The sequence below is a fragment of the Dermochelys coriacea genome, chromosome 1 (assembly GCF_009764565.3).
Source record: "Dermochelys coriacea isolate rDerCor1 chromosome 1, rDerCor1.pri.v4, whole genome shotgun sequence".
Lineage (NCBI taxonomy): Eukaryota > Metazoa > Chordata > Testudines > Dermochelyidae > Dermochelys > Dermochelys coriacea.
This window is the reverse complement of record NC_050068.2, coordinates 264,611-291,089: the sequence shown is the minus strand read 5'-3', so window position 1 is coordinate 291,089 and position 26,479 is coordinate 264,611. Positions and strand designations below refer to the sequence as shown.

General features: G+C 53.9%; 1 protein-coding gene and 1 long non-coding RNA gene across 3 annotated transcripts in view; both read right to left on the bottom strand.

Annotated features, from left to right (window-relative positions):
• Positions 1-12,318: 12,318 nt before the first annotated feature.
• On the bottom strand, positions 12,319-14,465 carry LOC122457849. Its single transcript, XR_006277520.1, has 2 exons — positions 14,314-14,465; positions 12,319-14,217 (listed from the first exon to the last, which is right to left on the bottom strand). It is a non-coding gene; the product is annotated as an uncharacterized LOC122457849 (long non-coding RNA).
• A 2,371-nt stretch (positions 14,466-16,836) lies between these two features.
• The window catches only part of DCHS1 (dachsous cadherin-related 1), a 118,958-nt gene continuing 109,315 nt past the window's right edge, over positions 16,837-26,479 (bottom strand). Inside the window, exons 19-21 of one of the 2 annotated variants that reach the window (XM_038421431.2) lie at positions 25,975-26,261; positions 21,297-21,435; positions 16,837-20,936 (exon numbers count right to left, since the gene is read on the bottom strand). In XM_038421431.2, the coding sequence (XP_038277359.1) occupies positions 18,322-20,936; positions 21,297-21,435; positions 25,975-26,261 (3,041 nt within the window). In that variant the 3' untranslated portion in view covers positions 16,837-18,321. The remainder of the gene's footprint in view (positions 20,937-21,296; positions 21,436-25,974; positions 26,262-26,479) is intronic. The other variant, XM_043503948.1, reaches the window with a different exon arrangement.

Sequence of the window (26,479 nt, the reverse complement as noted above, 5' to 3'; positions counted from 1 at the left end):
CGATCGGGTTCCCCATCGGGGGATTGGAGACGGACTGGATTGGAGCTGAGTCCGAGAGAGCAAGAGGACTGGGAGAGACAACGAGAGCCTGAGAAAGAGCTGCTGCTTCCCCATTATTTCCTGCAGGGGTCTGAGGTGTTTGGGGAAATGGTCTTTGAGTCCCCCAGCTGGTCATGCAGCTCCCTGACCCCTGGTGGCTGCCCCATGGCTTGGCTCACCCCCCACCCCCACCCCTCCACCTGCCTCAGACAAGCTCCCACTGCTCTGGCCTGCTCTGGGGTTCCTGCTCTAGCCAATGGCCCGTGGGGAAGTTACTGGCAAGGGAGATGCCTGCTCTGTTCCTGGCTCTGTGCGGACTTTGCCTGGCCTGCGAATTCCTTCCCGTCTCTGAGTGCAGCCCCCTGCAATGGGGCAGCTGCTTGGGCTCCTGCCAGCCGGGGGGGCGGGGTGGCTGCAGGGGCGGACAAGCGGGGATGGGACATGCTTCCCATTCAGCCCTTGGAGCAGCCGCAGGCTGTGCTCCCCAAGGAGCCGTGCCAGAGCTGGGCAGAGGCGGGAGGGACTCTGGTGGCAGGAGGCGGGGAGGATGAAGGGGCTGGTGCGTGAGGCAGGGCTGTGAGATTGGACTGAGTCATAGGCACCGACTTCCACTGTTCCTGGTGGGTGATTGATTCCACCCCTGCCCCTGGCCCCGTCCCTGCACTGCCCTCACCCTGCCCCCATTCCACCCCTTCCCCAAAGCTCCCACCCCTGCCCCGAGCGTGACATGTCCCCCTCCTCTGCCTCCCTCCTTAAAAGTCCTAAGCACCACCAAACAGCTGTTTGGTGACAGGAGATGTTGGGAGGTAGGTGGAGGAATGGGGAGGCGGCGTGCTTGGGGAGTGGAGGGGTGAGGGTAGCTTGGCTGCCAGTGCTCTGCACCCACTAATTTTTCCAGCCCCGGAGCACCCACGGAGTCGGCGCCTATGGCCTGAGGTGCATATTGGGGGGATAGTTAGAGGCCGTGACTCTGGGAGCCCAAGGCAGCGGGTGGTGTCCTGGGCAGGAGTTGTGCAGCTGGCGTGGGTGGGTGTGATGTTCCCCTGCTGTTATCTGGACCGGTGATCTGCTAGGTCATTCTAATCCGCAACTCTGTGAACCAGCCTTACCCTGCTCTGCTGTGAGAACCCCCACTCCCGGGCTGGTCACGCTCAGCCTCTGGCGTGTAAGCTGCTCCCAGCTACGTGAGTGAGCACTTTTGGCCAGCCGCTGCTTGGATTGTGCAACCCAATGACACTAGCCAATATCTCTGCTCCCAGACACAACCCTAGGAACCTCCCTCTTGCAGTGTCCAATTATCACCGCTGGGTCCTGGGGGCCCAGCCCTGTAACAGGTCACTCCCTAGGCACTGGTTCCAGAACTGGAGCATAAACTAACCCTGCCCACCTGTGATAACTGGCTCAGGCAGGGCAAGCAGCTGCTGCATGTGGGATGACCCAGCACTCGGGCCTGGGCAGATGTGGGGAACAGTCCGTCAGGAGGGAGCTGGCCACAGGTGTACGGGGCAAGGCCAGGGCCCTAGGGAACAGGCTGTGGGGAGGGAGGCAGACCTGGGCAAGAGACATAATTGAACCAACTGGGCAAGTCATGCCCAGGCCCTTTCTACTAGTCACAGGGTCAGGAGCCCAGCCCAAACCATCTCTAGGCCCAGAGTGGGGGGACGATGCTGAGCTGGCCCATCCCAGCATTCACCTGGCCAGGGCATTGGGGTGCTGCAGAACTCACCCTCCTGTACACACTGCATAGAGCCAGGACAGCCACAGGGCCTGCCACAGTTGTCATAACCATACAGCTAAGGGTGGCCTAGAATTCCTCCTTACCTGTAAGGGGTTAAGAAGCTCAAATAAACTGGTTGGCACCTGACCAAAAGGACCAATGGGGAAAGAAGATATTTTCAAATCTTGAGGCGGGGCGAAGGCTTTGTTTTGTGTGTTCTCTTGGGAAACAGAGAAGCATCAGGTCAGAAAACTCCTTCTCCTATAAATCATCCTAAAAGTCTCTCATATTACAAAAATTGTAAGTAAAAGCCAGGCAAGGCGTGTTAGGTTATCTTTTGTTCTGCTTGTGAATTTTTCCTTTGCTGGAGGGAGTTTATTTCTGTTTTTTGTAACTTTGAAACTAAGCCTAGAGGGAGTTCTGTTGTGTTTTTGAATCTTTTGTTACCCTGTATAGTTATTTTCCATTCTAATTTTACAGAGGTGACTTTTACCTTTTTTTAAATAAAATCCTTCTTTTAAGAACCTGATTTCTCTATTGTCCTAAGACCCAGGTGTTTGAGTCTGTGATCATTTTGTTACCAATTGGTTAGGATATTATTATCAAGCCTCCTCTTTGGGGGATATTTTGGGGGAATAGGAACTCCAAGTGGTCCTTTCCCTGATTCTTTGTTAAATCACTTGGTGGTGGCAACGTACCCTCCAAGGGCAAAGAATTTGTGCCTTGGGGAAGTTTTAACCTAAGCTGGTAGAAATAAGCTTGGGGGGGGGTCTTTCATGTGGGTCCCCACATCTGTACCCTAGAGTTCAGAGTGGGGAGGGAACCCTGACAGCAGTCATGGACACGCAAAGCCCCAGCTGCTGCCTAAAGACCCTGCCCTGCCTTGCTCCCAGTGGGACCCACACAGCTCAGCCTAGAAGAGAGAGAAAGCAGCCGGTTTTCCCCTCCCGTACTGGGCTGCAGGAGTGACACCTCCACAGACCTCTGCCCTTCCCACCATGAGGCTGCCCAGGGACGGCAGGGGGCTGCCCCACTGGCTATGGCAGTGACTTGCCCTCAGCGGGCGGCTCCATGCATTACACTATGCCCAGCAGGGAGAGGGGCCAATGTGCCAGCCACAGGGACCCCCTCATTCCTGTCTCCATCAAGCCACGTCAGTGAGCATGGGGCAGGGCTGGGATCTCCCCTGCCCTCTTGGCCTTGTTTCCCTGCAGCTGCAGAGGGCCTCATGGGCAGCAGCTTGGGGCACAGTGGATCAGTGCCCTGCACAGTCCAAACGCCCCTGTTCTAGGGCCATGGCAGGCCAGGCTCAATATGGCACCAGCTGCTGAGGACAGAAGAGGGGCCGGACCAGGAAGAAGGTGCCGACCCAAGAGGGGTGGCCAGCAGCAAGCCAGAGGCCACCTCTGCAGCCTAGGCCTATGGAGTTGGCTTGCTGGGCTCAGTGGAGCCCACCCCTGTTATACAAGCTTAGCCCTGGTCTACGCTAGGCGTTGAGGTCGAATTTAGCAGCATTAAATCGATGTAACCCTGCACCTGTCCACATGACGAATCCCTTTTTTTCGACTTAAAGGGCTCTTAAAATCGATTTCCTTACTCCAACCCCGACAAGGGGATTAGCACTGAAATCGGTTTTGCTGGGTCGAATTTGGGGTACTGTGGACACAATTAGATGGTATTGGCCTCCGGGAGCTATCCCAGAGTGCTCCATTATGACTGCTCTGGACAGCACTCTCAACTCAGATGCACTGACCAGGTAGACAGGAAAAGACCCGTGAACTTTTGAATTTCAATTTCCTGTTTGGCCAGTGTGGCAAGCTGCAGGTGACCATGCAGAGCTCATCAGCAGAGGTGACTACGATGGAGTCCCAGAATCGCAAAAGAGCTCCAGCATGGACCGAATGGGAGGTACGGGATCTGATTGCTATATGGTGAGAGGAATCTGTGCTATCAGAACTACGTTCCAGTTTTCAAAATGCCAAAACATTTGTGAAAATCTCCCAGGGCATGAAGGACAGAGGCCATAACAGGGACCCAAAGCAGTGCTGTGTGAAACTTAAGGAGCTCAGGCAAGCCTACCAGAAAACCAGAGAGGTGAACGGCCGCTCCAGGTCACAGCCCCAAACATGCCGCTTCTATGATGAGCTGCATGCCATTTTAGAGGGTTCAGCCACCATTACCCCAGCCATGTTGATTGACTCCTTCAATGGAGATGGAGGCAACACGGAAGCAGGTTTTGGGGATGAGGAAGAGAATGATGAGGAGGCTGTAGATAGCTCACAGCAAACAAGCAGAGAAACCAGTTTTCCCGACAGCCAGGAACTGTTTCTCACCCTGGACCTGGAGCCAGTACCCCCTGAACCCACCCAAGGCTGCCTCCCGGACCGCCAGGTGGAGAAGGGACCTCTGGTGAGTGTACCTTTTAAAATACTATACAAGGTTTAAAAGCCAGCATGTTTAATGATTAATTTGCCCTGGCATTCGTGCTCTCCTGGATATACTCCCAAAGCCTTTGCAAAAGGTTTCTGGGGAGGGCAGCCTTATTCCATCCACCATGGTAGGACACTTTACCACTCCAGACCAGTAGCACGTACTCGGGAAGCACTGTAGAACAAAGCTTTGCAGTGTATGTTTGCTAGTGTTCAGACAACATCTGTTCTTTATCTCTCTGTGTTATCCTCAGGAGAGTGATATCATTCATGGTCACCTGGTTGAAATAGGGTGCTTTTCTTAAGGGGACATTCAGAGTTGCCAGTTCCTGCTAGGCTGTTTGCCTATGGCTGAACAGAAATGTTCCCCACTGTTAGCCACATGGGGGGTGGGGGGAGGCAAAATGCGACCTTGTAACAAAAGCACATGTGCTATGTATGTAATGTTAACAGCAAGGTTTACCGTGAAAGAGTGTACCCATTGTTCTATAAAATGTGTCTTTTCAAATACCACTGTCCCTTTTTTTTTCTCCACCAGCTGCATGTGTTTCAAGGATCACAGGATCTTCTCCTTCCCAGAGGCTAGCGAAGATTAGAAGGCGAAAAAAACGCACTCGTGATGAAATGTTCTCTGAGCTCATGCTGTCCTCCCACACTGACAGAGCACAGACAAATGCATGGAGGCAGACAATGTCAGAGTGCAGGAAAGCACAAAATGACCGGGAGGAGAGGTGGCGGGCTGAAGAGAGTAAGTGGCGGGCTGAAGAGAGGGCTGAAGCTGAAAGGTGGCGGAAGCGTGATGAGAAGAGGCAGGATTCAATGTTGAGGCTGCTGGAGGATCAAACTAATATGCTCCAGCATATAGTTGAGCTGCAGGAAAGGTAGCAGGAGCACAGACTGCCGCTACAGACCCTGTGTAACCAACCGCCCTCCTCCCCAAGTTCCATAGCCTCCTTACCCAGACGCCCAAGAACGCGTTGGGGGGGCCTCCGGCCACCCAGCCACTCCACCCCAGAGGATTCCCCAAGTAACAGAAGGCTGGCATTCAATAAGTTTTAAACTTTTAAAGTGCTGTGTGGCCTTGTCCTTCCCTCCTCCACCACCCCTCCGGGGCTACCTTGGTAATTATCCCCCTATTTGTGTGATGAATTAATAAAGAATGCATGAATGTGAAGCAACAATGACTTTATTGCCTCTGCAAGTGGTGATCGAAGGGAGCTGGGGAGGGTGGTTAGTTTACAGGGAAGTAGAGTGAACCAAGGGGCGGGGGATTTCATCAAGGGAAACAAACAGAACTTTCATACCGTAGCCTAGCCAGTCATGAAACTGATTTTCAAAGCTTCTCTGATGCGCACCACACCCTCCTGTGCTCTTCTAACTGCCCTGGTGTCTGGCTGTGTGTAACCAGCAGCCAGGCGATTTGCCTCAACCTCCCACCCCGCCATAAACGTCTCCCCCTTCCTCTCACAGATATTGTGGAGCGCACAGCAAGCAGTAATAACAGTGGGAATATTGGTTTCGCTGAGGTCTAACCGAGTCAGTAAACTGCACCAGCGCGTTTTTAAACGTCCAAATGCACATTCTACCACCATTCTGCACTTGCTCGGCCTGTAGTTGAACAGCTCCTGACTACTCTCCAGGCTGCCTTTGTATGGCTTCATGAGCCATGTCATTAAGGGGTAGGCTGGGTCCCCAAGGATAACTATAGGCTTTTCAACATCCCCAACAGTTATTTTCTGGTCTGGGAAGAAAGTCCCTTCCTGCAGCTTTTGAAACAGACCAGAGTTCCCGAAGATGCGAGCGTCATGTACCTTTCCTGGCTATCCCACGTTGATGTTGGTGAAATGTCCCTTGTGATCCACCATTGCTTGCAGCACTATTGAAAAGTACCCCTTGCGGTTTATGTACTCGCTGGCTTGGTGCTCCAGTGCCAAGATAGGGATATGGGTTCCATCTATGGCCCCACCACAGTTAGGGAATTCCATTGCAGCAAAGCCATCCACTATGACCTGCACATTTCCCAGGGTCACTACCCTTGATATCAGCAGATCTTTGATTGTGTTGGCTACTTGCATCACAGCAGCCCCCACAGTAGATTTGCCCACTCCAAATTGATTCCCGACTGACCGGTAGCTGTCTGGCGTTGCAAGCTTCCACAGGGCTATTGCCACTCACTTCTCAACTGTGAGGGCTGCTCTCATCTTGGTATTCTTGTGCCTCAGGGCAGGGGAAAGCAAGTCACAAAGTTTCATGCCGTTGATTTCACAGAGGGAGGGAGGGAGAAAATGAATACAAAACAAATCTGGTCTATTTCTTGTTTTGAGCCATTTCATCTATCTTTATACATCATGCTGGCAGCAGACTGTGCAGTACGACCGCTAGCCATCGTCACCTCCTGGGTGCTCGGCAGAAGACAGTGCAGTATGACTACTGGCCATCGTCTTCTGCTGGCTGCAAATTAAAAGACAGTGCACTGCCGGTAGGACTCAGTCGCCATGAGACGAAACAAGGGAAATGACCTGGCTGAGTCACTCCCATGTTTGCCCAGGTGCCCGGTTAAAAGAGCACCCAGGACTACATCGACGACAGCTACCGGTCATACTGCACTGTCTGCGGCCAAAAAGGCAATAAACTGCTGCTATGTAGCAATGCAGTACCATGTCCGCCAGCGCCCAGGAGACATACAGTGACGGTTAGCTGAGCAGGCTCCATGCTTGCCATGGTATGGCGTCTGCACAGGTAACTCAAGAAAAAAGGCGCAAAACGATTGTCTGCCCTTGCTTTTACGGAGGGAGGGAGGGAGGGAGGGAACGGGGGCCTGATGAACCACCCGCAACAATGTTTTAGCCCCATCAGGCACTGGGATTTCTACCCAGAATTCAAATGGGCGGTGGAGACTGCGGGAACTGTGGTATAGCTACCCACAGTGCAAAGCTCCGGAAGTCGATGGTTGCCTCGGTACTGTGGACACAGTCCGCCGACTACATGCACTTAGAGCATTTGTGTGGGGACACACACACTCGACTGTATAAAAACGCTTTCTACAAAACCGACTTCTATAAATTCGACCTAATTTCATAGTGTAGACATACCCTTAGTAAAGGTGCTGAGACTCCTGCGGCCAAAGACTTGCCAATCAACAGCATGGAGACAGCCACTTTTGATTTAAAGGTGGAGAAAAACCTGCTGCAAATTCCACTCCCAGCCCCTTCCCAGCAGGGGGTCGGTGCAAGGCGCTGGCTGTGGGATGAGCTCCTGGTTACTCCAGTCCCAGCCATGCTGGGGACTGCAAACAGGGGAGTTTGAGAGAGGGCAAAGGAGATTCCCCTGCTGAACAAACAAGGTGCGAGTACTAACCTCGGGGTGAGTGAGTTTATTTGGCTGTTTGTGTTTTTCTTTTTCTTTCAGGTTATTTCAGTCACAGGATCAATTGGGATTGTATGTTTGGGGCCATTTTGAGCAGTTGTTCCTTTGATCATCGTTGATCAGCCTCAATCAGCCTTGTGATCACCCTCCCTCTCTGTGATTAATGACAGGGGTAGGGCTGACCTAGGAGGGAAGAACTTAAAAGCCAGTGGCTAAGCGACCAATAGGAGCTAGCGAAACAGGGGACTGCAAACAGGCAACTGCGAAGGAGGGAGTTTGTAGGAGGGAGTCATAATATTATTGTTATGGTTAGGAAGGTCTGCATCACCAGTGCCAACACTGCTTCTATTTCCTCCACCTGTCTGTATCCAGACAGAGAACCAAACCATGGATGCCTCTACCCAGATCCTGGTGTGGACTTGCAGAGACTGTGGTTTGCATTTCCCACTCAGAGAAACTCAGGCTGGGGGACCATCCAGTGCGAAAGGGGCCAGCTGGTGGAATCTCTCAGGAAACACGTGGGAGAGCTACAGGAGGTGGCTAGGCTGAGGAGCATCGGTGCCCACGAGGAATTCCTCGAGAGTATTCACATGGAGACATCCAAGGCTGAGGAAGCTATCCAGTTACCGAGGATTGCTGCCACACCATCGCGGGAGGAGGATATGTCTCTGTTACAGGGAGGACGCTGGCTGCGGTTACTTCTGGCAGCAGGCAGTGCTCCACCCCTACTCCCAACCCACCCACCATGGTGATGGAGAACTGTTATGTTGCCCTGGCAACGAGTGATGAGGAATCGCCCCTGGAGGAGGAGGAGGAGAAGCCGTGTACCCCCAAGGCTGGGAGGATCACAGCCACCACTTCCAGGAGGAAACTTAGGGTAGTGGTGGTTGGTAACTCTCTTCTGAGGGGGACAGAAGCACCCATCTGTCACCTTGACTTAGCATCCCAGTAGGTATGCTGACTGCCAGGAGCTTGTATCCGAGATGTTATGGAGGGATTGTCGAGGATCATCCAGCCCTCTGACTACTACCCCATGCTACTCATCCATGTGGGCAATAATGATACTGCGAGGTCTGACCCATAGCAGATCAGAAATGACTACAGGGCTCTGGGAGTAAGGCTGAGGGAGTTTGGAGCACAGGTGGTGGTCTCTTCAGTCCTTCCAGTCAAAGTTAGGGGCCTTGGCAAGGTTAGGGCCATCTTGGAAGTGAATGCCTGGCTGCAAGGATGGTGTTGCCAGGAGGGCTTCGGTTTCCTTGACCACGGGATGCTGTTCCAGGAAGAAGGACTGCTAAGCAGAGATGGGGTCCATCTATTGAGGAAGGGGAAGTCTCTGGGTAAGGATAAAAGGGGTAAAAACAAGGGTGTGTATGTAGGGGCTACTACAGACCACTAACCAGGAAGAAGGGGTGGATGAGGCTTTTTTTAAAACAACTAACAAAATCATCCAATGCTCAGGACTTGGTAGCAATGGGGGATGTCAACTACCCAGACATCTGTTAGGAAAATAACACGGCAGGGCACAGATTATCCAACAAGTTCTTGCAATTGTATTGGAGACAATTTTTTATTCAGAAGGTGGAGAAAGCTACTAGAGGGGGAGGCTGTTCTAGATTGATTTTTGACAGATAGGGAGGAACTGGTTGAGAATTTGAAAGTGGGAAGGCAACTTGGGGGGAAAGTGATCATGAAATGGTAGAGTTCATGATTTAAGGACTGGTAGGAGGGAGAACAGCACAATAAAGATAATGGATTTCAAGAAGGCAGACTTTAGCAAACTCAGGGGAGTTGATAGGTAAAATCCCATGGGAAGCAAGTTTAAGGGGTATGTTTACACTAAGAATGAGGTTGGATTTATAGAAGTCAAATTTTTAGAAAGCGATTTTATACAGTTGATTGTGTGTGTCCCCACTTAAAACCATTAAGACCATTAAGTCGGCAGAGTGCAACCACAGTACCGAGGCTAGCGTCAACTTCCGAGAGTTGCACTGTGGGTAGCCATCTACAGTTCCTGCAGTCTCCGCCGCCCATTGGAATTCTGGGTTGAGATCCCAATGCCTGATGGGGCAAAAATCATTGTTGCGGGTGGTTCTGGGTATATAATCGTCAGGCCTCCATTCCCTCCCTCCCGCCGTGGAAAGCAACGGCAGACAATCATTTCGTGCCATTTTTCATAGGTTACCCGTGCAGACACCATAAAACAACTGAAGACAGTTGTGGAAAACAGGGGAAAAACAACTGAAGACAGTTGGCGTTTTTCAGAGACATTATTAAGGGCACAAGAGAAAACTATCCCACTGCGTAGGAAAGATAGGAAGTATGGCAGAGACCACACTGGCTTAACCAGGAGATCTTCAATGATCTAAAACTCAAAAAGAGTCAACAAAAAGTAGAAACTTGGTCAAATTACAAAGGATGAATATAAACAAATAAAACAAGTATGTAGGGACAAAATTAAAAAAGCCAAGGCACAAAACAAGATCAAACTAGGTAGGGATATAAAAGGAAACAAGAAAGCATTCTACAAATACATTAGAAGCAAGAGGAAGACCAAGGACAGAGAAGGTCCATTACTCAATGAGGGGGGAAAGACAATAACAGAAATGTGGAAATGGCAGAGGTGCTAAATGACTTCTTGTTTTGGCTTTCACCAAGAAGGTTGGTGGTTATTGGACATCTAACATAGTGAATGCCAGTGAAAATGAGGTAGGATTAAAGTCTAAATTAGGGAAAAAAGAAGTCAAAAATTACTTAGACAAGTTAGATGTCTTTAAATCACCAGGGCCTGATGAAATGCATCCTAGAATACTCAAGGAGCTGACTGAGGAGATATCTGAGCCATTAACAATTATCTTTGAAAAGTCATGGAAGATGGGAGACATTCCAGAAGACTGGAAAAGGGCAAATATAATGCCTATCTCTAAAAAGGGAAATAAGGACAACCCAGGGAATTATAGACCAGTCAGCTTAACTTCTCTTCCTGGAAGATAATGGAGCAAATAATTAAGCAATCAATTGCAAACACTGAGAAGATAATAGGTGATAAATAACAATCAGCATGGATTTGCCAAGAACAAATCATGTAAAACCAATGTGATAGCTTTCTTTGACAAGGTAACAAGCCTTGTGGGTAGGGGGGAAGAGGTAGATGTGGTATATCTTGACTTTAGTAAGGCTTTTGATACTGTCTCGCATGATCTTCTCATAAACAAACCAGGAAAGGAACAATCAGTTGCACACACACAAAATGGGAAATGACTGCCTAGGAAGGAGTACTGCGGAAAGGGATCTGGGGGTCATAGTGGATCACAAGCTAAATATTCCAGTTCTGGGTGCAACATTTCAGGAAAGATTCATGAAAGTCATGAGAAAAGCAACAAAAATGATTTAAGGTGTAGAAAACATGACCTATGAGGGAAGATGAAAAAATTGGGTTTGTTTAGTCTGGGGAAGAGAAGACTGAGAGGGGACCATGATCACAGTTTTCAAGTACATAAAAGGTTGTTACAAGGAGGAAGGGAGAAAATTGTTCTTCTTAACAGCTCAGGATAGGACAAGAAGCAATGGGCTTAAATTGCAGCAAAGGAGGTTTACTTTGGACATTAGGAAAAACTTCCAAACTGTCAGGATGGTAAAGCACTGGAATAAATTGCCTAGGGAGGTTGTGGAATCTCCATCATTGGGGATTTTTAAGAGCAGGTTGGACGAGCACCTGTCAGGGATGGTCTAGATAATACTAGATAATCCTGCCTTGAGTGCAGGGGACTGGAATAGATGACCTCTCGAGGTCCCTTCCAGTTCTATGATTCTATGCTTAGAAGGGGGTGCTGCAAGGAGTGGTGCAGGGTGATGGCTGTGGGATGAGCTCCTGGCTACTCCAGCCCCAGTTATGTCCAGCAGGGAGTTGTCTGGTGAAAGGAGTACTCCTGGGGGGATTCTGTGCCCATGCAGGGGTGCAGAATTCATGTGGCCCTCATTTTCCTGTGCTCCTCACACAGAAAAATGCAAAAGAAATCTGCTGGGGGACTATGCACCACTTCCCCAGCAGCCTGGGCAGCAGGTCTGTTCCAGCAGGCATCAGGCAGCCTCAGAGACAAGGGATGGGAGCTGCTGGGTGTGCGTGTCTGCGTGATCATTGCCGGGGAGAGGGGGGGCACAGGGCGGGGCTGGGCCTATGTAGGCATGAGGCAGGCAAGAGGCACATATGAAGCAGCCTGCTTGAGTTAATTGCTCTCATTTTCTGAGGCACAAATGTAGCACCCTGACTGTGTAGTAAAGTTGTTAAAGTTGCCATTGATAGTGAATTGATCTCATTCTCTGATGCAGAAATGTAGCAGCCTGCCTACTACTGTTAGTTAAGGGTTCCCATTCTCAGTCAATTCCCCCAGGAGCATAAAACCTGTGAAAGTTTTAATGCCTCTACATTGCCAGAGTGATATAAAAGAGCCTTATTATAAATGACAGTAAGGGAATCCGCAGCTGGGAAGATCTAGGTGCTTTCTCACTTTTTTCCTGTTTCAAACTGGCACAAGGGGGTTAGATTAAAGCTCAGGATTTATTAAATTTACCCATTTAAAAAAAAGTAAAGAAGACTTTGAGGGCAAATAAAACATTTACCAAGCAGTCAATAAAATGTCAGGACAATCAGAACCAAGCACTTCCCAAAGTACCCAGCCAGGTCCAGGACAATTATTAGCAAAACTGTATGACTTTCATGTGTGAAAGTCTTAGCAATCTAAAATGACATTTTATTTTTGTGTGTGTGTGTGCTGTTTCGTGTTCTGTAATGTAATTTAAATGAAAATCCAGGATTATAACTGGAAGGCAGGGTATTAGTTACCAAGTGTTTGTAATTTCACTTTCATATGTTTAGGAAATGCTGAATACTTACTGTGACTTTTTTCTGTATTGTAGTTTAAATAAATTACCAAAACAATTGAAACTGGTGTGATTATATTGCATCATTTTGACAAATAAAATATGCAGAATTTTGAATTTTTTGGTGCAGAATCCCCCCAGGAGTAAAGGCAGAAACGTGTAATTTCTGATTTACCCTGGTAATTTATCCTCTGGTATCTTAATCAGGAGATGGTCTGAGGCATAGATTCCAGCAGTACAGGGACCCCAGCACTCTGCTTGGGCACTGGGGGTTGGCATTGACTGGGAAGGGCGAATGCCCCTACTGTTCTCTGCAACAGTGTTCCCTAGTGCCATGCTAGGGCATTGGGGTCAGCACTCATGAGGCGGGGCCTCCTACTGAGCCCCCACCCCAGGCCCTAAAACACAGGGGTCCCCTGGGACTTGTTTAAGGTACTGCCTGGGGAGAAGCGGTTACAACTGTTTCCAACCACCAGCACAGCCTCAACCATGAAACCTCATGGAGAGCCTCACTTTGACCCTTCCTACACTGCGTGGGTACACCTAGTATTTAGCTGGCCTGCTGGTGCGGAGGAGGACGGGAGCCAGAGATGAGCACAGCTTGACACTGCTGCACATGCACACGGACACATGGATAAGGGGCGGGCGCACATGCAAACACAGACACATAGAGGTATATGAGCTGCTGTGTGCGTATACATACCTGTAGATGAGTGTAAACACACATACATGCACATATACACACACACTGATGTGCACATGCACACCCACAATATACACTCCCTCTATAAGCTTATGCACCTGCATGCACAGAGATGTGTGCATACACAGATGTGGGCACACCCACATACTCAGGCCTGTGCACACTCACACTGATGTGCCCCCCCATAAGCAGATGAACACACAGAGGTGAGTGTGTGTGCACCCACCTGCAATGTGTCAAGCCTGCTGCTCTCAGTCTGTGTTGTGGGAGATGGTAATGCGGGGTCCAGGGGAGGGGGCCTGTCCTGTCCCAGTGTGACAGGACCCTGCCTAGCCCCAGCCCTTGTGAGGGAGAAAGGCCAGAGTGAGGCTTCAGCTTCAGGGCCTAGTGAGCAGCCAGCTGGGTGCCTTGCTCAGATTGACCCTGGCAGTGTCCAGCCCCCTCTCCCTTCACAATTGAAACCAGAGCTGCCCCTTCCCCACCTGCCTGTGGATGGCCAAAGTGTGGGGGCCTGGGCCTCCCCCCGCCCCCAGCGGCCAGCCACATTTGCTGTCTTTCAGCCCAGGGTCTGTCTCAGCTGCCAGGCAGGCAATGCCCTCTAGCCCTCCCCATGGGCATCGGGTGCCAGGGGTCTCGCTCCCATGGCTAGCAGTGGTCCCTGTTTCTCACTGGGCCTTTGGCTCGTTGCTGTGCCCTTGGCTTGGCCAGAGACTGGCTTTCTGTTGTTCTGTGGCTGGAAGCCAGGCTCGCCCCATCGGTTCTGCCTACAGCACAGAGGTGGCACATCTCTGTACAAACACATGTGGTTATTAAGGCATTCTTTGAGAAATTGGCACTTGGGTCCGGGCCATGCTGGAGCAGCCCAGGGTCGTGGGCAGGCAAGCAGGGCCCGATACATGCAGTTCAGCGCGGACACGATACAAAAGGCTACAAACAAGTAGAAAACAGAACCGCTTAGTACAAAGTGTAAAAATAAATAACTGGAGCCACAGCTCCTGATGTGGTCAACTGCACAGCCCCCATACTGCGCTCAGCGGTGCCCATTTGCGTCCATCCCCCCGTACTGCGCTCAGCGGTGCCCGTTCCTGTCCATCTTCCCCCCGTATACTGTGCCCAACGGTGCACATCATGTCCATCCCCTCCCCCCGCCCCCAGACTGCGCTCAGCAGCTGTGAACATACATGTCCATCCTCACCATACTGTGCTCAGTGGTGCCCGTTTGTGTCTATCTCCCCCACCATACGGCACTCAGCAGCAGTGCAAGTACATGTCTATTCCCCCCCCCGCATACTACACTCAGTGGTGCATGTATGTGTCCATTTCCCACCCCCAATACTGCAATCAGCAGCAGTGTACATACCTGTCCATTCCCTCCCCATACTGCACTCAGTGGTGCATATATGTGTCTGTTCCCCCACCCCCATATTGCCATCAGCAATGCACGTGTCTGTCCCCCCCCCATACTGGGATCAGCAATGCAGGTGTGTACCCTCCCCCCCTCATACTGGGAGCTGTCCAACAACTATCCATGTCCTCGCCTTGACACACATTGGGGCTAGTGTGAGGGACCCAGTGGTCACTGGGGAGACGGATCTCTTGTGCAGAAGCCCCCTTGGAGCCTGTTACCTGCTTTAAGGCTGCATTGGGGCAGAGTGAGAATAAGCCCTTCAGATCCCAGGGGGAGGGGCACAGGGATACCCTAGTCCTGGGCTGGGCAGAGAATTCTCTGGGCCACTGCCCCTGTCCACTCCTGCTGCCCCAGGAACACAGCCCAGCTCTGCTTGGGACAGGGGATCGTGTGGCAGGGCCCCAGCTCCGGGGCCATAGCCCCTTGGTTCTGCTGTGGCCAAGGGGGCATTGCACCTTAGCAAGTGCCCTGCACTGCAGCTTCTGGTCCGTCTTCCCAGGGAACCTCAACCCCTGCCACAGGCTTTCCCTGTATCACTGCACCCCCGCTGGGGCACCCCCCATGTCACCGCAGCCCCCCCCCCAGGTCACTACCCTCCCGATTGGTTCCCCCCCCCATGTCACCGCAGTCCCTCTGGGCTCTCCCTCCCCCATGTCACCATTACCCCCCCCAGGCTTTCCCCCATGTCACTGCACCCCCTCTGGGCCACCCCACCACATCACTGCAACCCCCCAGGCTTTCCTCCATGTCACCACCACCCCCTGGGTACCCCCGCATGTCACCACAGCCCCTCTGGGCTTCCCCCTCCATGTCACCACCAATCCCAGGCTCTCCCCACCCCCGGGTATTCCTGCATGTCCCCATCCCAGGACAAGTGAGGGTGCTAGAGAACCACACTTGGGCTGAAATGCCCAATGAGCACTGGGGAAAGCAAATCAAGGTGACTGAGCTGAGCTGATGGAGGGGGCTGGGCACAGACGGACGGGCCGAAGCGGGGGGGTGGCTGAGCACAGACAGGTGGGGGGCAGGGCTGATGGAGGGAGAGGGGCAGGGCTGAGCCACAAAATTCCAGCATGAAACTTTCACAATCAAACCACAAAGTTCTTCTCCCACAGCTGGGGGCAGGGGAAGGGGCACTCTATCCCCTGCTGTTATATACCCACCTGTCCCCAGCCACACCCACTCCCCTGCTGCACCCTCCCCAACCACACCCACCAAGTCACACCTTAGGTGGCTGCACCCTCCCCTTGCAACAGCCTGTTCACATCTGCTGCACCCTGCGCTGCTCTGCGCCTGCCTCGCCCTGTCAGCGCAGCATCTGATTGCTTTGTGCTCCCAGGTGCTAGCCCCGCTGCTGGGTTATAGCTGCAGGCCTGGTGGATGGAAGCGAACAGACAGATGTAGCTGCCCAAACGTAGCTGAGGCAGGATGGGGAGCCTTTGCCATGCCCTCAGTACTCTTGGACCCGGCCTTGGTGCTGTGCATGGTGCTGGATGGCAGGGGAGCACGCTGCCTGTCTCTCGTAGCCTGTGTCCAATTCCAGCCTGTGCAGCTCCGTGGCCCAGGCTTGTGCAAGACATATGGCAAGGGTGGCTTGATTCTGGTGCCAGGGCTGAGCATGTGAGAGTGACACTGGGGCATCAAGATGGGCTGCAGCGAGACACGGGTGGCAGCAGGAGGGGGAATGACCAACCCCCACGGGAGCATGTACCTGTGCCATGCTCACAGCACCACATGGAGGGGAGATGAGCAGCCACGACCAATTGTCCACCCCTCCCACAGGGGAATATGGGGTCCCCAGTGGAGGCCCTGGATGCAGGGACCCCCAGCCCAAGGGCAGATGGGCAGGGGGTGTCTTTCAACTGCACAGACCCCCCCTTTGGTGGGGGAGGAGGCATCGTGGCTGCACAGACCCCCCTCTCCTCCCACCTCTCCACCAGCAGGGCATTGCAGCAGCACAGGCCCTTTCCTGGATAAAGCATCATGGCTGCAGAGACCCACCCTGGCTGGGGAAGGGGTCCTCATGGCTGCAGAGACCCACCCTGCCTGGGGAAGGGGTCCTCATGGCTGCACAGACCGCCCCTGCCTGGGGAAGGGGTCCTCATGGCTGCCCAGACCCACCCTGCCTGAGGAAGGGGTCCTCATGGCTGCAGAGACCGCCCCTGGCTGGGGAAGGGGTCCTCATGGCTGCAGAGACCCAGCCTGGCTGGGGAAGGGGTCCTCATGGCTGCAGAGACCTGCCCTGCCTGGGGAAGGGGTCCTCATGGCTGCAGAGACCCGCCCTGCCTGGGGAGGGGGTCCTCATGGCTGCAGAGACCTGCCCCTGCCTGGGGAAAGGGTCCTCATGGATGCACAGACCCACCCTGGCTGGGAAGGGGGCACTGTGGCTGTTGCACAGACTGGGGGGGTGGCGGGCTCTTTTGGATGTTGTCTTGCTGCCAAAAGAGGAAGTGCAGCAACACACCCAGGTGGGGCTGACAGCTGTTGAAAGCCGCAGGTGTGGTTCATGCTGTCTCCATCTGCCCTGTCCCTCCAGGGGCCACAGGACCGGCTCAGTCATGGGAGGGGCCCAAGCGTGTCTCTGGCCTTGAGGTGAGGCCCAAGGGGTGAAGTGGCTGGGAATCAGGGCATGCCCATGGAACAGGTATGGTTCTGTGGCAGCCTTCAGGGTCTCTGGCCCTCCTAAAGCTGCTCCCTCCATGCAGCTTGTCTCAGCAGCAAAAAATAGAATCAATGAGCTGGGATGATCTGTAGGGTACCAGATCTGCCGCCTGAAGCCAGATGAGCCTGCAGGGAATGGGATTCCTTCCGTGGGTCTCGATGGGTCTGCAGGGAACAGGATCCCCCGCCCTGGGGACTGGATGGGGCGGCAGGGAACAGGATTCCCTCCTCCTTCCCCCTGGCAAGCCTGCAGGGAACAGGATCTGTTCCCCACTGTGTCTGGAGGGGTCTGTGGGAATAGAACCCTCCACCCTGTGTTAGGCCAGACCTGCGGTGTAGTGTATCCCATCCCCCAGATCCCCCTATGTCCTGTTTCCCTGCCCTGTATCCAGATTTCCCCCCCATTCTGGGGCTGGACAGACCTGCAGGGAATGGGATTTCTCCTGGGTCTTGGCAGTCTGCAGGGAACAGGATCAGCCCTCACGGATGGGCCTACAAGGTGGAGGTGATGGGGAGTGGGAGACAGCCAGCTCCGTGTGGCAGAGTGAGCTCTGTCCATGTGCATGGCATGATGTCTGGTGTGCTGGCCCATGCTTCTCCCACCCCTTTGGAATGTGTCCCCACCCCAGAAACCTTCACCCAGTGCTTTCCCGGCCTCTGGCTTACAGTCTGGCCCCTGCACTAAGTCCCAGGCAGGTGCAGCTGCTGCCACCCCCGGCTGGGCAGCTTGGCCCACAGGACTGGAGGAATGAGGTCACGAGTGGCCATGGCCATTACAGGGGTGGCGAGGACACCACTTTGCCCCCCGCCCCCGCTACTCAGGGCAAACAGTACCATGAGAGAGCAGGTCTGACACTAATGGAGGCACTGGCACCAGCACCAGAACCGGCAGCCATTCGAGGCAGTGGGACCAGCACCACCCCAAGCAACCTATCGGGGCACTGAAATTAGCAGTGGAACTGGCAGCCCATGTGGAGGGACTGGAACCAGAACCAGCATCCTGCTGGGGTCTGAGAATGAAGCAGCCTGTGGGGGTAGCAGATCCAGCCCTTCCGCCCCCGCCGCACCTGGAGGCTGCAGAGAATAGCAGGAGGGGCTGAGAGTCCATGGGAGCCTGGGGCTAAATCCTGAGCTCAGCTTCCTCAGGGAGCTCCACCGAGTGCTCGGCGCTGATGACAGAGGCTGAGGGCCCCTGGGAGACACCGAAAGGCGACACCACGGGGGAGCGGGCGGCCAATGGGGACAGCGAGGGCGAGAAGCTGGGCGACATGGCCGAGGAGGAGATGGACCCCTCGTGGCTGATGGGTGAGCGGCGCAGGGAGGACAGGTGCGGGAAGGTCCTGCCCACTGCTGGCTTGGGGGGCACTGACTTGGCCCCGGGATGGGCCACCGAGGTGATAAGGGGCGGCGGATCAATGCGGGGCTTGGGCTCTGCCTTGGGCTTGGCTTGGAAGGGCTTGCGCAGGGAGCTCTCATCCTTGAGCCGGGCGATCTCGGTGAAGACACTGGCCAGGGGCTGGAACTGTGGGCACCAGTTCAGCAGGTAATCCCAGTTGTAGCTGCCACGGAGCTCCTCCTCGCTGGCCACAACGGCGGTGAGGGAGCCCTCCACAGAGGGCTTGCCGTCCTCGGGGAAGGTGTAGTCCTTGGGGTGGGAGGAGACGCTCAGGCCGCAGCCCACGCCCAGGAAGGTGCTACTGCCTCCATCGTCGCGGTACAGCTGGGGTGGCTGCCCAGGCAGCAGCAGGCTGGAGCCCTTCTTGGTCTTGAACCACTGGGCGCTCTCCAGGGTGGTGGGCTCACAGGAGATGTCAGAGAGCTGGTCGGCGTCCTGCTGGATGCCTGAGTCGGGACCACGGGCTGAGATGTGCTCCTGCATGGAGGAGGTGACACTGGCCACACGTGGGTATTCGTTAATCATCCGGATCTCATCATCCTCGGCTGCCTCAGCTGAGCCACGCCCGCTGGAGTGGGAGGGGTCCAGGGAGCCACCCCGCGGGTAGGGTCCGGCTGACTCGCTGCCATAGCCTGGCAGTGCCTGGTGGTAGATGCGGTCACTGCTGGGAAGCACTGGCTCCTCATGGCCCAGCTTCTGCAAGGAGCCACTCTGCATGCGGTTGAGCTGCGAATCCTGCTCCGGCTTCTTGTGTCCCTGCTGGTGCCGGGAGCGGACCAGCACCAGGACGATGGCCACGGCGGCCAGCACCACCACGATGCCCAGGGAGGCAGCCACAGCTACCACCAGCAGCAAGTTAAGGTCCGGAGCCAGGCCGAAGGAGGTGTGGGTGACATCGATGGAGATCTGAGCAGAGGCCGAGCGGGAGGAAGGCAGGGGGCTGCGGGCCTGCACCTCCAGGCTCATCTCTCGTGGCTCCCGCTTGGCCCGCCCAGCTGGCTGTGGCTGGCTGTCCACGCGCAGGTAGATAGTGCCGGTGGTCTGGTTGACCCCGAAGTATGGTGAGGGCTTAGCTAAAAAGTAGAGCACCACGCCGTCCACACCCTCATCCTCGTCAGTGGCCAACACCCGGCCAATGCTCTGGCCCTTGTGGGCGCCCTCAGGCACCTCGAAGCTGAAGTCTGGGCTCAGGAAGACAGGACTGTACTCATCCTCGCCGGTCACCAGCACCCGCACAGTGACGGTGGCTGAGGCATTGCCAGCGTCCGTGGCCTGCACCAGCAGCTGGAAGGCCTTGGTGCGCTCATAGTCAAAGGAGAGGCGGGAGCGTAGCTCCCCGGAAGTGCGGTTAATGAAGAAGACATCCCTGCCCTCAGGGGCTCCCAGCTCCCCCACTGCCTGCTCCAACACAGCGTAGTGCAGCTCCCCGAAGGCCCCGGTGTCGGTGTCGATGGCGCGCAGAGTGGTGACCAGGGTGCCTGGCGGCAGGTTCTCCTGCACGCTGGTGCTCAGCGTCTCCACCGGGAAGTAGGGTGTGTTGTCGTTGATGTCCTTCACTTCAATGGTGATGGGCACCAGGGTGAAATGCCCGCCGGGGCCATCAGATGCCTGCACCACCAGGCTATGCAGGGCCTGGGTCTCTCGGTCTAGGGGCTGTGCCAGGCGCAGGGCGCCTGTGGCCTCATGCAGCTGGAAGAGGCCGCACAGGTCCCCGGAGCTGATGCTGTAGTGCACCTGGCCATAGGGGCCCGAGTCGGCGTCGTGGGCTGCCAGCCGCAGCAGCTCGGTGCCTGGGGGGGTACTCTCACTCACGGCCGTGTGGTACTCGGCCCGGGCAAAGACTGGTGGGTTGTCGTTGACATCCAGCACAGTGACAAGCACTGGCACAGTGGTGCTGCGCTGTGGCACACCCCGGTCCGAGGCTGCCACTGTCAAATTGTAGATGGGGATGGCTTCGAAGTCTAACGCCTCCACCAGCACCACGGCTCCCTGCGTGCGCAGGTGCCCCCGAGACCAGCCCACGTGGCTCTCCACCTGGAAGGCATTGCCGCTGTTGCCACTGACGATGGTGTAGTCAAAGCCGGCGTTCTCCCGGGACAGGTCAGCATCACCTGCCTCTAGCGTCAGCACGGTGGTGCCCGGGCGCAGGTCCTCAGGGACACAGGCATTGTAGTGCGCCTGCTGGAAGGTGGGGCTGTGGTCATTCACGTCCAGCACCTGGATCTGCACTGTGGTCCAGGCCGAGAGGCTGGGAGAGCCATGGTCGCACACCTCCACCACCAGGTCCAGCGTGGGCTGGTTTGCATCCAGCTCCACCTGGCGGGAGGTGAACAATGTTCCTGTGTGAGAACAGAGTAGTCAGTCAGTGCAGCCCTGGGCTGGGGCACGGAGCCTGCCAGGCACCAATGGGTGAGCATAGGGGTGGGGAGTGTGTTGGGAGTAGGGGAAGGTGGGGCCAGAAGCAACCCCCACCCCCTGGGGTGAGGAGAGTCAGGGGACTTATTAACCTCAAGGCAAAATAGGGAGGCCAGACCCACTCCCACTGGTGATGGGGGTCACAGCGGGGGGAAGTCAGACAGCTCCAGGCTGCGGGGCCCTGAAAGAGATATCTCTGTCGCCAGGAAGCCAGTTAAGAGCTTCCCGTTGCTGGCCTGGAATGGAGCTGCTTCTCCCAGGCACAGCAGCACCTTCCCACCTACCGTTGCTGGGGTTGATGAAGACATCAGAGCTGGGCACAGCCAGGCGGTAGGTGAGCTCCCCATTGCTGCCAGAGTCCCTGTCCGTGGCACTAACGGTGAGGATGGTGCTGCCTGCCGGCGTGTGTTCCAGCAATGTCACCTGAAAGGAAAGCAAAGCCCAGAACCGTCAGTCTCCTAGGAATCATAGGACCAGAAGGGACCTCGAGAGGTCATCTAGTCCAGTCCCCTGCACTCATGGCAGGACTAAGTATTGTCTAGAAGACCATCCCTGACAGGTGTTTGTCTAACCTGCTCTTAAAAATCCCCAATGATGGAGATTCCACAACCTCCCTAGGCAATTTATTCCAGTCCTTAACTACCCCGACAGTTAGGAAGTTTTTCCTAATGTCCAACCTAAACCGCCCTTGCTGCAATTTAAGCCCTCTTGTCCTCAGAGGTTAAGAAGAACTATTTTTCTCCTTCCTCCTTGTAATAATCTTTTACATACTTGAAAACTGTTATCATGTCCCCTCTCAGGCTTCTCCTGGGGCTCACGCCAGAGCTCTGGCAATGGCTCCCAATTTGGCAGGGGAGTCACAGGCAGGGCGTGCCTTCCCTGGAAGCATCAGGCTCTGGACAAAGGCAGGCACACCGGGCTGTGTAACCCCACTTCTCTGATCCAGGAGCGGGAACAGCAGGCTAGATGGGCTTGATCTGGCTAGAGTGCAGGGTGCTAGCGTGTAAGGCCAGCAGGGTCCAACAGATCATTATGTCTGACCAGGCCAGTTACTGCTGTCATGAGCCCAGTAACCTGTGAGTGACTGAACCCCCCGAAGGCACATGCAGGGTGGAGCCACAGCCATTAACGAGGCTGATCAACGTACCATTCCTGGGAGCCAGCCCAAAGTATGTTTGCTGCAGCTAGGCTGGCCATGTGGTGGATTTACCAGACCAGCTGTCCATCCTCCTGCTGCTCACCATGACAAGGATCACAATGCCACTCCCTACATTTGGTCTGTCTGTACCGCCATCATGACGGGGGTGGCCAGGCCCAATTTGAGTGATTAGCATTGCAACACTGCCATAGTCAGCAGGCCCTGAGTAGCAGCAGGATGAGCAACCAGTCCCGGTGGATCCACAGCATGGCCAGCCCAGCCATGGCAAGAGTATTGTACGGCTGAGTGTTGTTATTCATAAGAAGGTAAGGGCCCATAAGAGTATAGTGTCGATGGCCCACTGACGGGTTAATCTAGCCTTGGGCATCAACGGATGGAGAATCTATCACTTTCCCTGGTACTTGGTTCCCATGGTTAATGCCTCTCACTGTTAACGATATGCATGTACTCTGGAACAGAAAGGGGATGAAAAATACAATAAATGCTGAACAAACTGGACTGTCTAAACAGAAGGCGTGGTATGATAATCATACTTGGAAGCACCTCCCTGACATGAAATTTGCTTCTGCAGTTATGTCTCTTAATACACAATCTATGGCAGGGATCTCAAACTCAATTTACCTTAGGGCCAGTGCCAGTCCTCAAATCCTCCCAGTGGGCCAATAATGTCACTGAAGATGGAGTTCACACCATGTCCCAGCCCGTTTCCCACCCTTTTCCCTTGCTCCCTTGGCCTCATGCCGCTCCGGCTGACCCTGCCTCCATGGCTGACTCTGCCTGGCAATTAGTGATGCTGCCCCCATGGCTGACTCCGCCCAGCAACTAGTGATGGTATCTCTGTCCCTCTCCCCCCAGCCAATGGGAGCTGTGGGGGGCAGCACCTGTAGCAGACACAGGCAGGGTGGCTGCATAGGTCTCTTCTCTGTGGCTTCCCCAGCAACAGCAGGGATAGGGAACTGCTAGCAGGGAGCAGAGTTGCCCGTTGCCAAATGCAACCCCTGGGAGAGTCCCAGGAGCAGCAGTATGGAGCAACGTTAGGGGGAGGGGCATGTGAATCTCTCCTGCCTGCTTCCCTCCCTCTCCCCCACAGCCGATAGCCATGAGGGCCAGATGAAAGAACTTTTTAAAAAGTTTCTGTGGGCCGCAGATGGCCCGCGGGCCGGGACTTTGAGACCCCTGATCTATGGGTTGAGACCAAGAAATTGGTACTCATAGTAAATCTTTTAAAAATATGTAACATGTATGATTTTTGGAAGAAACTTTGGTCCAGGCTAGGAGTGGTAACATGGACGTCCTGTAAGAATACTGCTTCTCAGCTAGTACCTGTAAACAGGCTTAGAGCTTGGCACAGCAGTGAAAGCATAACCAATCTAGACTGCTGTGTGGAAGGGGAAACCGAGGCACATCTCCTCATGGCATTGGTGGCTAAATGCCAAAACACCTACACTCTAGAAGATATTAATATCTACATTATGTTAACCATGCTGCATAATAAAAGGTTTTCAGGCAACTTGGAAAAAGGAATCTAGAACTTTGTGAAAACATCTGTGGGTAACAATATAATTTTTGATAACATTAAGAAATTAAATAATTAAGCCTTAAAGAGGCAAAGAGTCCTGTGGGACCTTATAAACTAAGAGACATCTGTGAGTCTATATAGTGCCACAGGACTCTCTGCCGTAACTAAACCTCTGGCAGTAATCTAAGGGGGGAGGTGTGACATTACACCCCACGTTATTCACAGAAATATTGTTATGATATGAATATGGCATAACTAAGATACGTTTTATGCAATGTAGGTCATGTGAGATATTACTGGAAAGATTTACTGAATATGATTATCCAATTTGTATGCATGTATCATGTCTGTATCTGAAGTTAGAAATATTGACTATGTAATAATTACAGCTGTGTTTTCACGTGGGGAACACCCCACCAGACAGTATGCAAACAGCCTGGATGGACCATTAAGAAGGACAATAGGACTTTGAAGATACTAATCTCCCTCCTTCCTGAGAAGTTTCCTGGGATGCTGATTTGACACTGCACGGTCAGGTGATCGTGTCACCTGGTACTAGACCCCATCTTGAACATCTAGTGTTTTTCCATTAAGAGGGAGTGGAAGTCAAACTGGGAAACGAAGGATTCCCGTCATATGCAACTCCTATTTAAGGCCAGGAAGTGAGTTAATCTTGGCTCTTCTCCACTGCCTCCCTGCCCAAAAAGGAAAACTGCTGAAAACACCTGAAGAAACAAAGGAACTAAACGGGCAGGGGCTGAGCCTAGGCGAGAGTGAATGTCATGATCTTACACTGTATAGATCTCTATACAGTGCAAGATAATATAATTTTGGGTTACACTCCAGAGGGTGTGTGCACCTGAGTGCTAGGCAATTCCCTGAGCTGAGTCTTCCTACACAGAGCTGATTGCAGATTCTGTGATTCTACAGCTAGGTGTGTCCCTACCTGTGTCTGTGTGTGTGTAGGACAGGATGAGGGAGCCCAGGCTGGTGGAATGGGCGGGCTCAGTGGGACCCCTATACATCAGGTCCAACCCATCATGGAAGGGTGTTAGGATGATCAGGGGGACAGAGGGCCTTGTGAGAGAGACTGGAAGAGCTTTGCTTGTTAGCCTGGCAACACCAAGGCTGAGCAGGGATTCTGATTGCTGTCTCTAAATACACTGTAGGGATAAATCCCGGGGAGAGAAGAGCCATGGGTGCTAAAGGACAATGCTGACACAAGAACCAATGGGGACAAACTGGCCAGGAGTAAACTCTGGCTGGGAATCAGATGATTTCTAACCACCAGAGGAGGGATGGCTTGGAGCAGCCTCCCAATAAGAGTAGTGGATGTAAACAACTCAACTCGCTTTAAAACGGACCTGGATAAGTTTGTGAACAGGAATATAGAATGAGCCTGCCTGAGCCTGCCTGGGCTAGCCGAGGAATGGACAAGATGACTTAGGAGGTCCCGTCCAGTCCTCGGTTCTTACAAGGCAGGTTTTCCAATCCTTTAGTCGTTCTTGTGGCTCTTTTGTGAATCCTCCCACATCCTTGTTGAATTGTGGGCACCAGAACTGGACTCGGGATTCCAACAGTGGCCACACCAGTGTCAATGGAGGTAATATAACCTCTCTGCACCTGAGTTTCCTGTGTATGCATCCAAGGATTGCATTAGCCCTCTGTCTCAGCATCACACTGGGAGATCATGCTGAGCTGCTTCTCCACTGTGACCCCGAGATGCCAGTTTTCAGGATACATGCCCCATACTGTCAATATGCCCTGCAGGCTGGGCCTTTGGTGCAGTGCATCAGTCTATCACAGATGGGCCCATTGGCCAGATCCAAGGAGGCAGGGAAATACCAGTGGGTTTACCAGGAGAGATGGGCCATAGACAGAGGTTCATGCCATTGACCCAGGCAAATCTCTCTACCCTGACCCAGGTAGCACCTGGGAGTGGCCCAGGCACATGCAGGTGAAGGTCCAAATGTTCAACGGGGGCCGGTGCCAGTGTAGTAGCACTGGGCAATACCTAGCAGAGGGCTCTACGATGTTTGTTTGTGTCTGTCTGTCTGTGGGGGGTGCTGGTGAGTGATGCTGGGCGGTACCTGGTGAGTCTCTGGGGTGTGTGTCCCTGTGGCAGGGGCACTAGGACAGTGCCCTGGGCGGTACCTGGTGCAGGCTCTGGGGTGCGTGTCGCTGTGGCAGGGGTGCTAGGACAGTGCTCAGGGCGGTACCTGGTGCAGGCTCTGGGGTGCATGTCCTTGAAGCAGGTACAATAGCGCAGTGCTCGGCACAGTACCTGGTAGAGGCCCTGGCTGAAGATGGGAGCGTTGTCGTTGATATCTTCCACAATGACAGTGAGGTTGGCCTCGGTCTCGTGCCGCGAGTCAGAGGAGCGGATGCTCAGGACGTAGTGGCTGCACTGCTCGTAGTCCAGTGGCGCTGTCAGGGCGATGTGTCCTCCATAGCGCAGGATGCTGAAGGTTCCTGCTGCGCCCCCATCTGGCACCAGCGTGTAGGAGAGTGCTGGGCCTGAGTCCACGTCGTTCCCTGTCACCTGAGTGATCTCAGTGCCCAGCAGGGTGTCTGCAGGAGGGGTGCCATGTCAGCAGCCCACAGGCTCAGTGCTGGGAGTCCTGCCCCCACCCAAAAGTGCTGGGAGGGAACCACTGAGGCATGGCTTTTTGTGTGGGGGACAGGAACCCAGCTCAGCACTGAGTCAGAAGGGGATGCCATGTTACCTGGAGCCTATAGGGAAAGGCAGTGACATGTGGGGACAGAGGGAGCTCCAGCAGGGAGAAGCC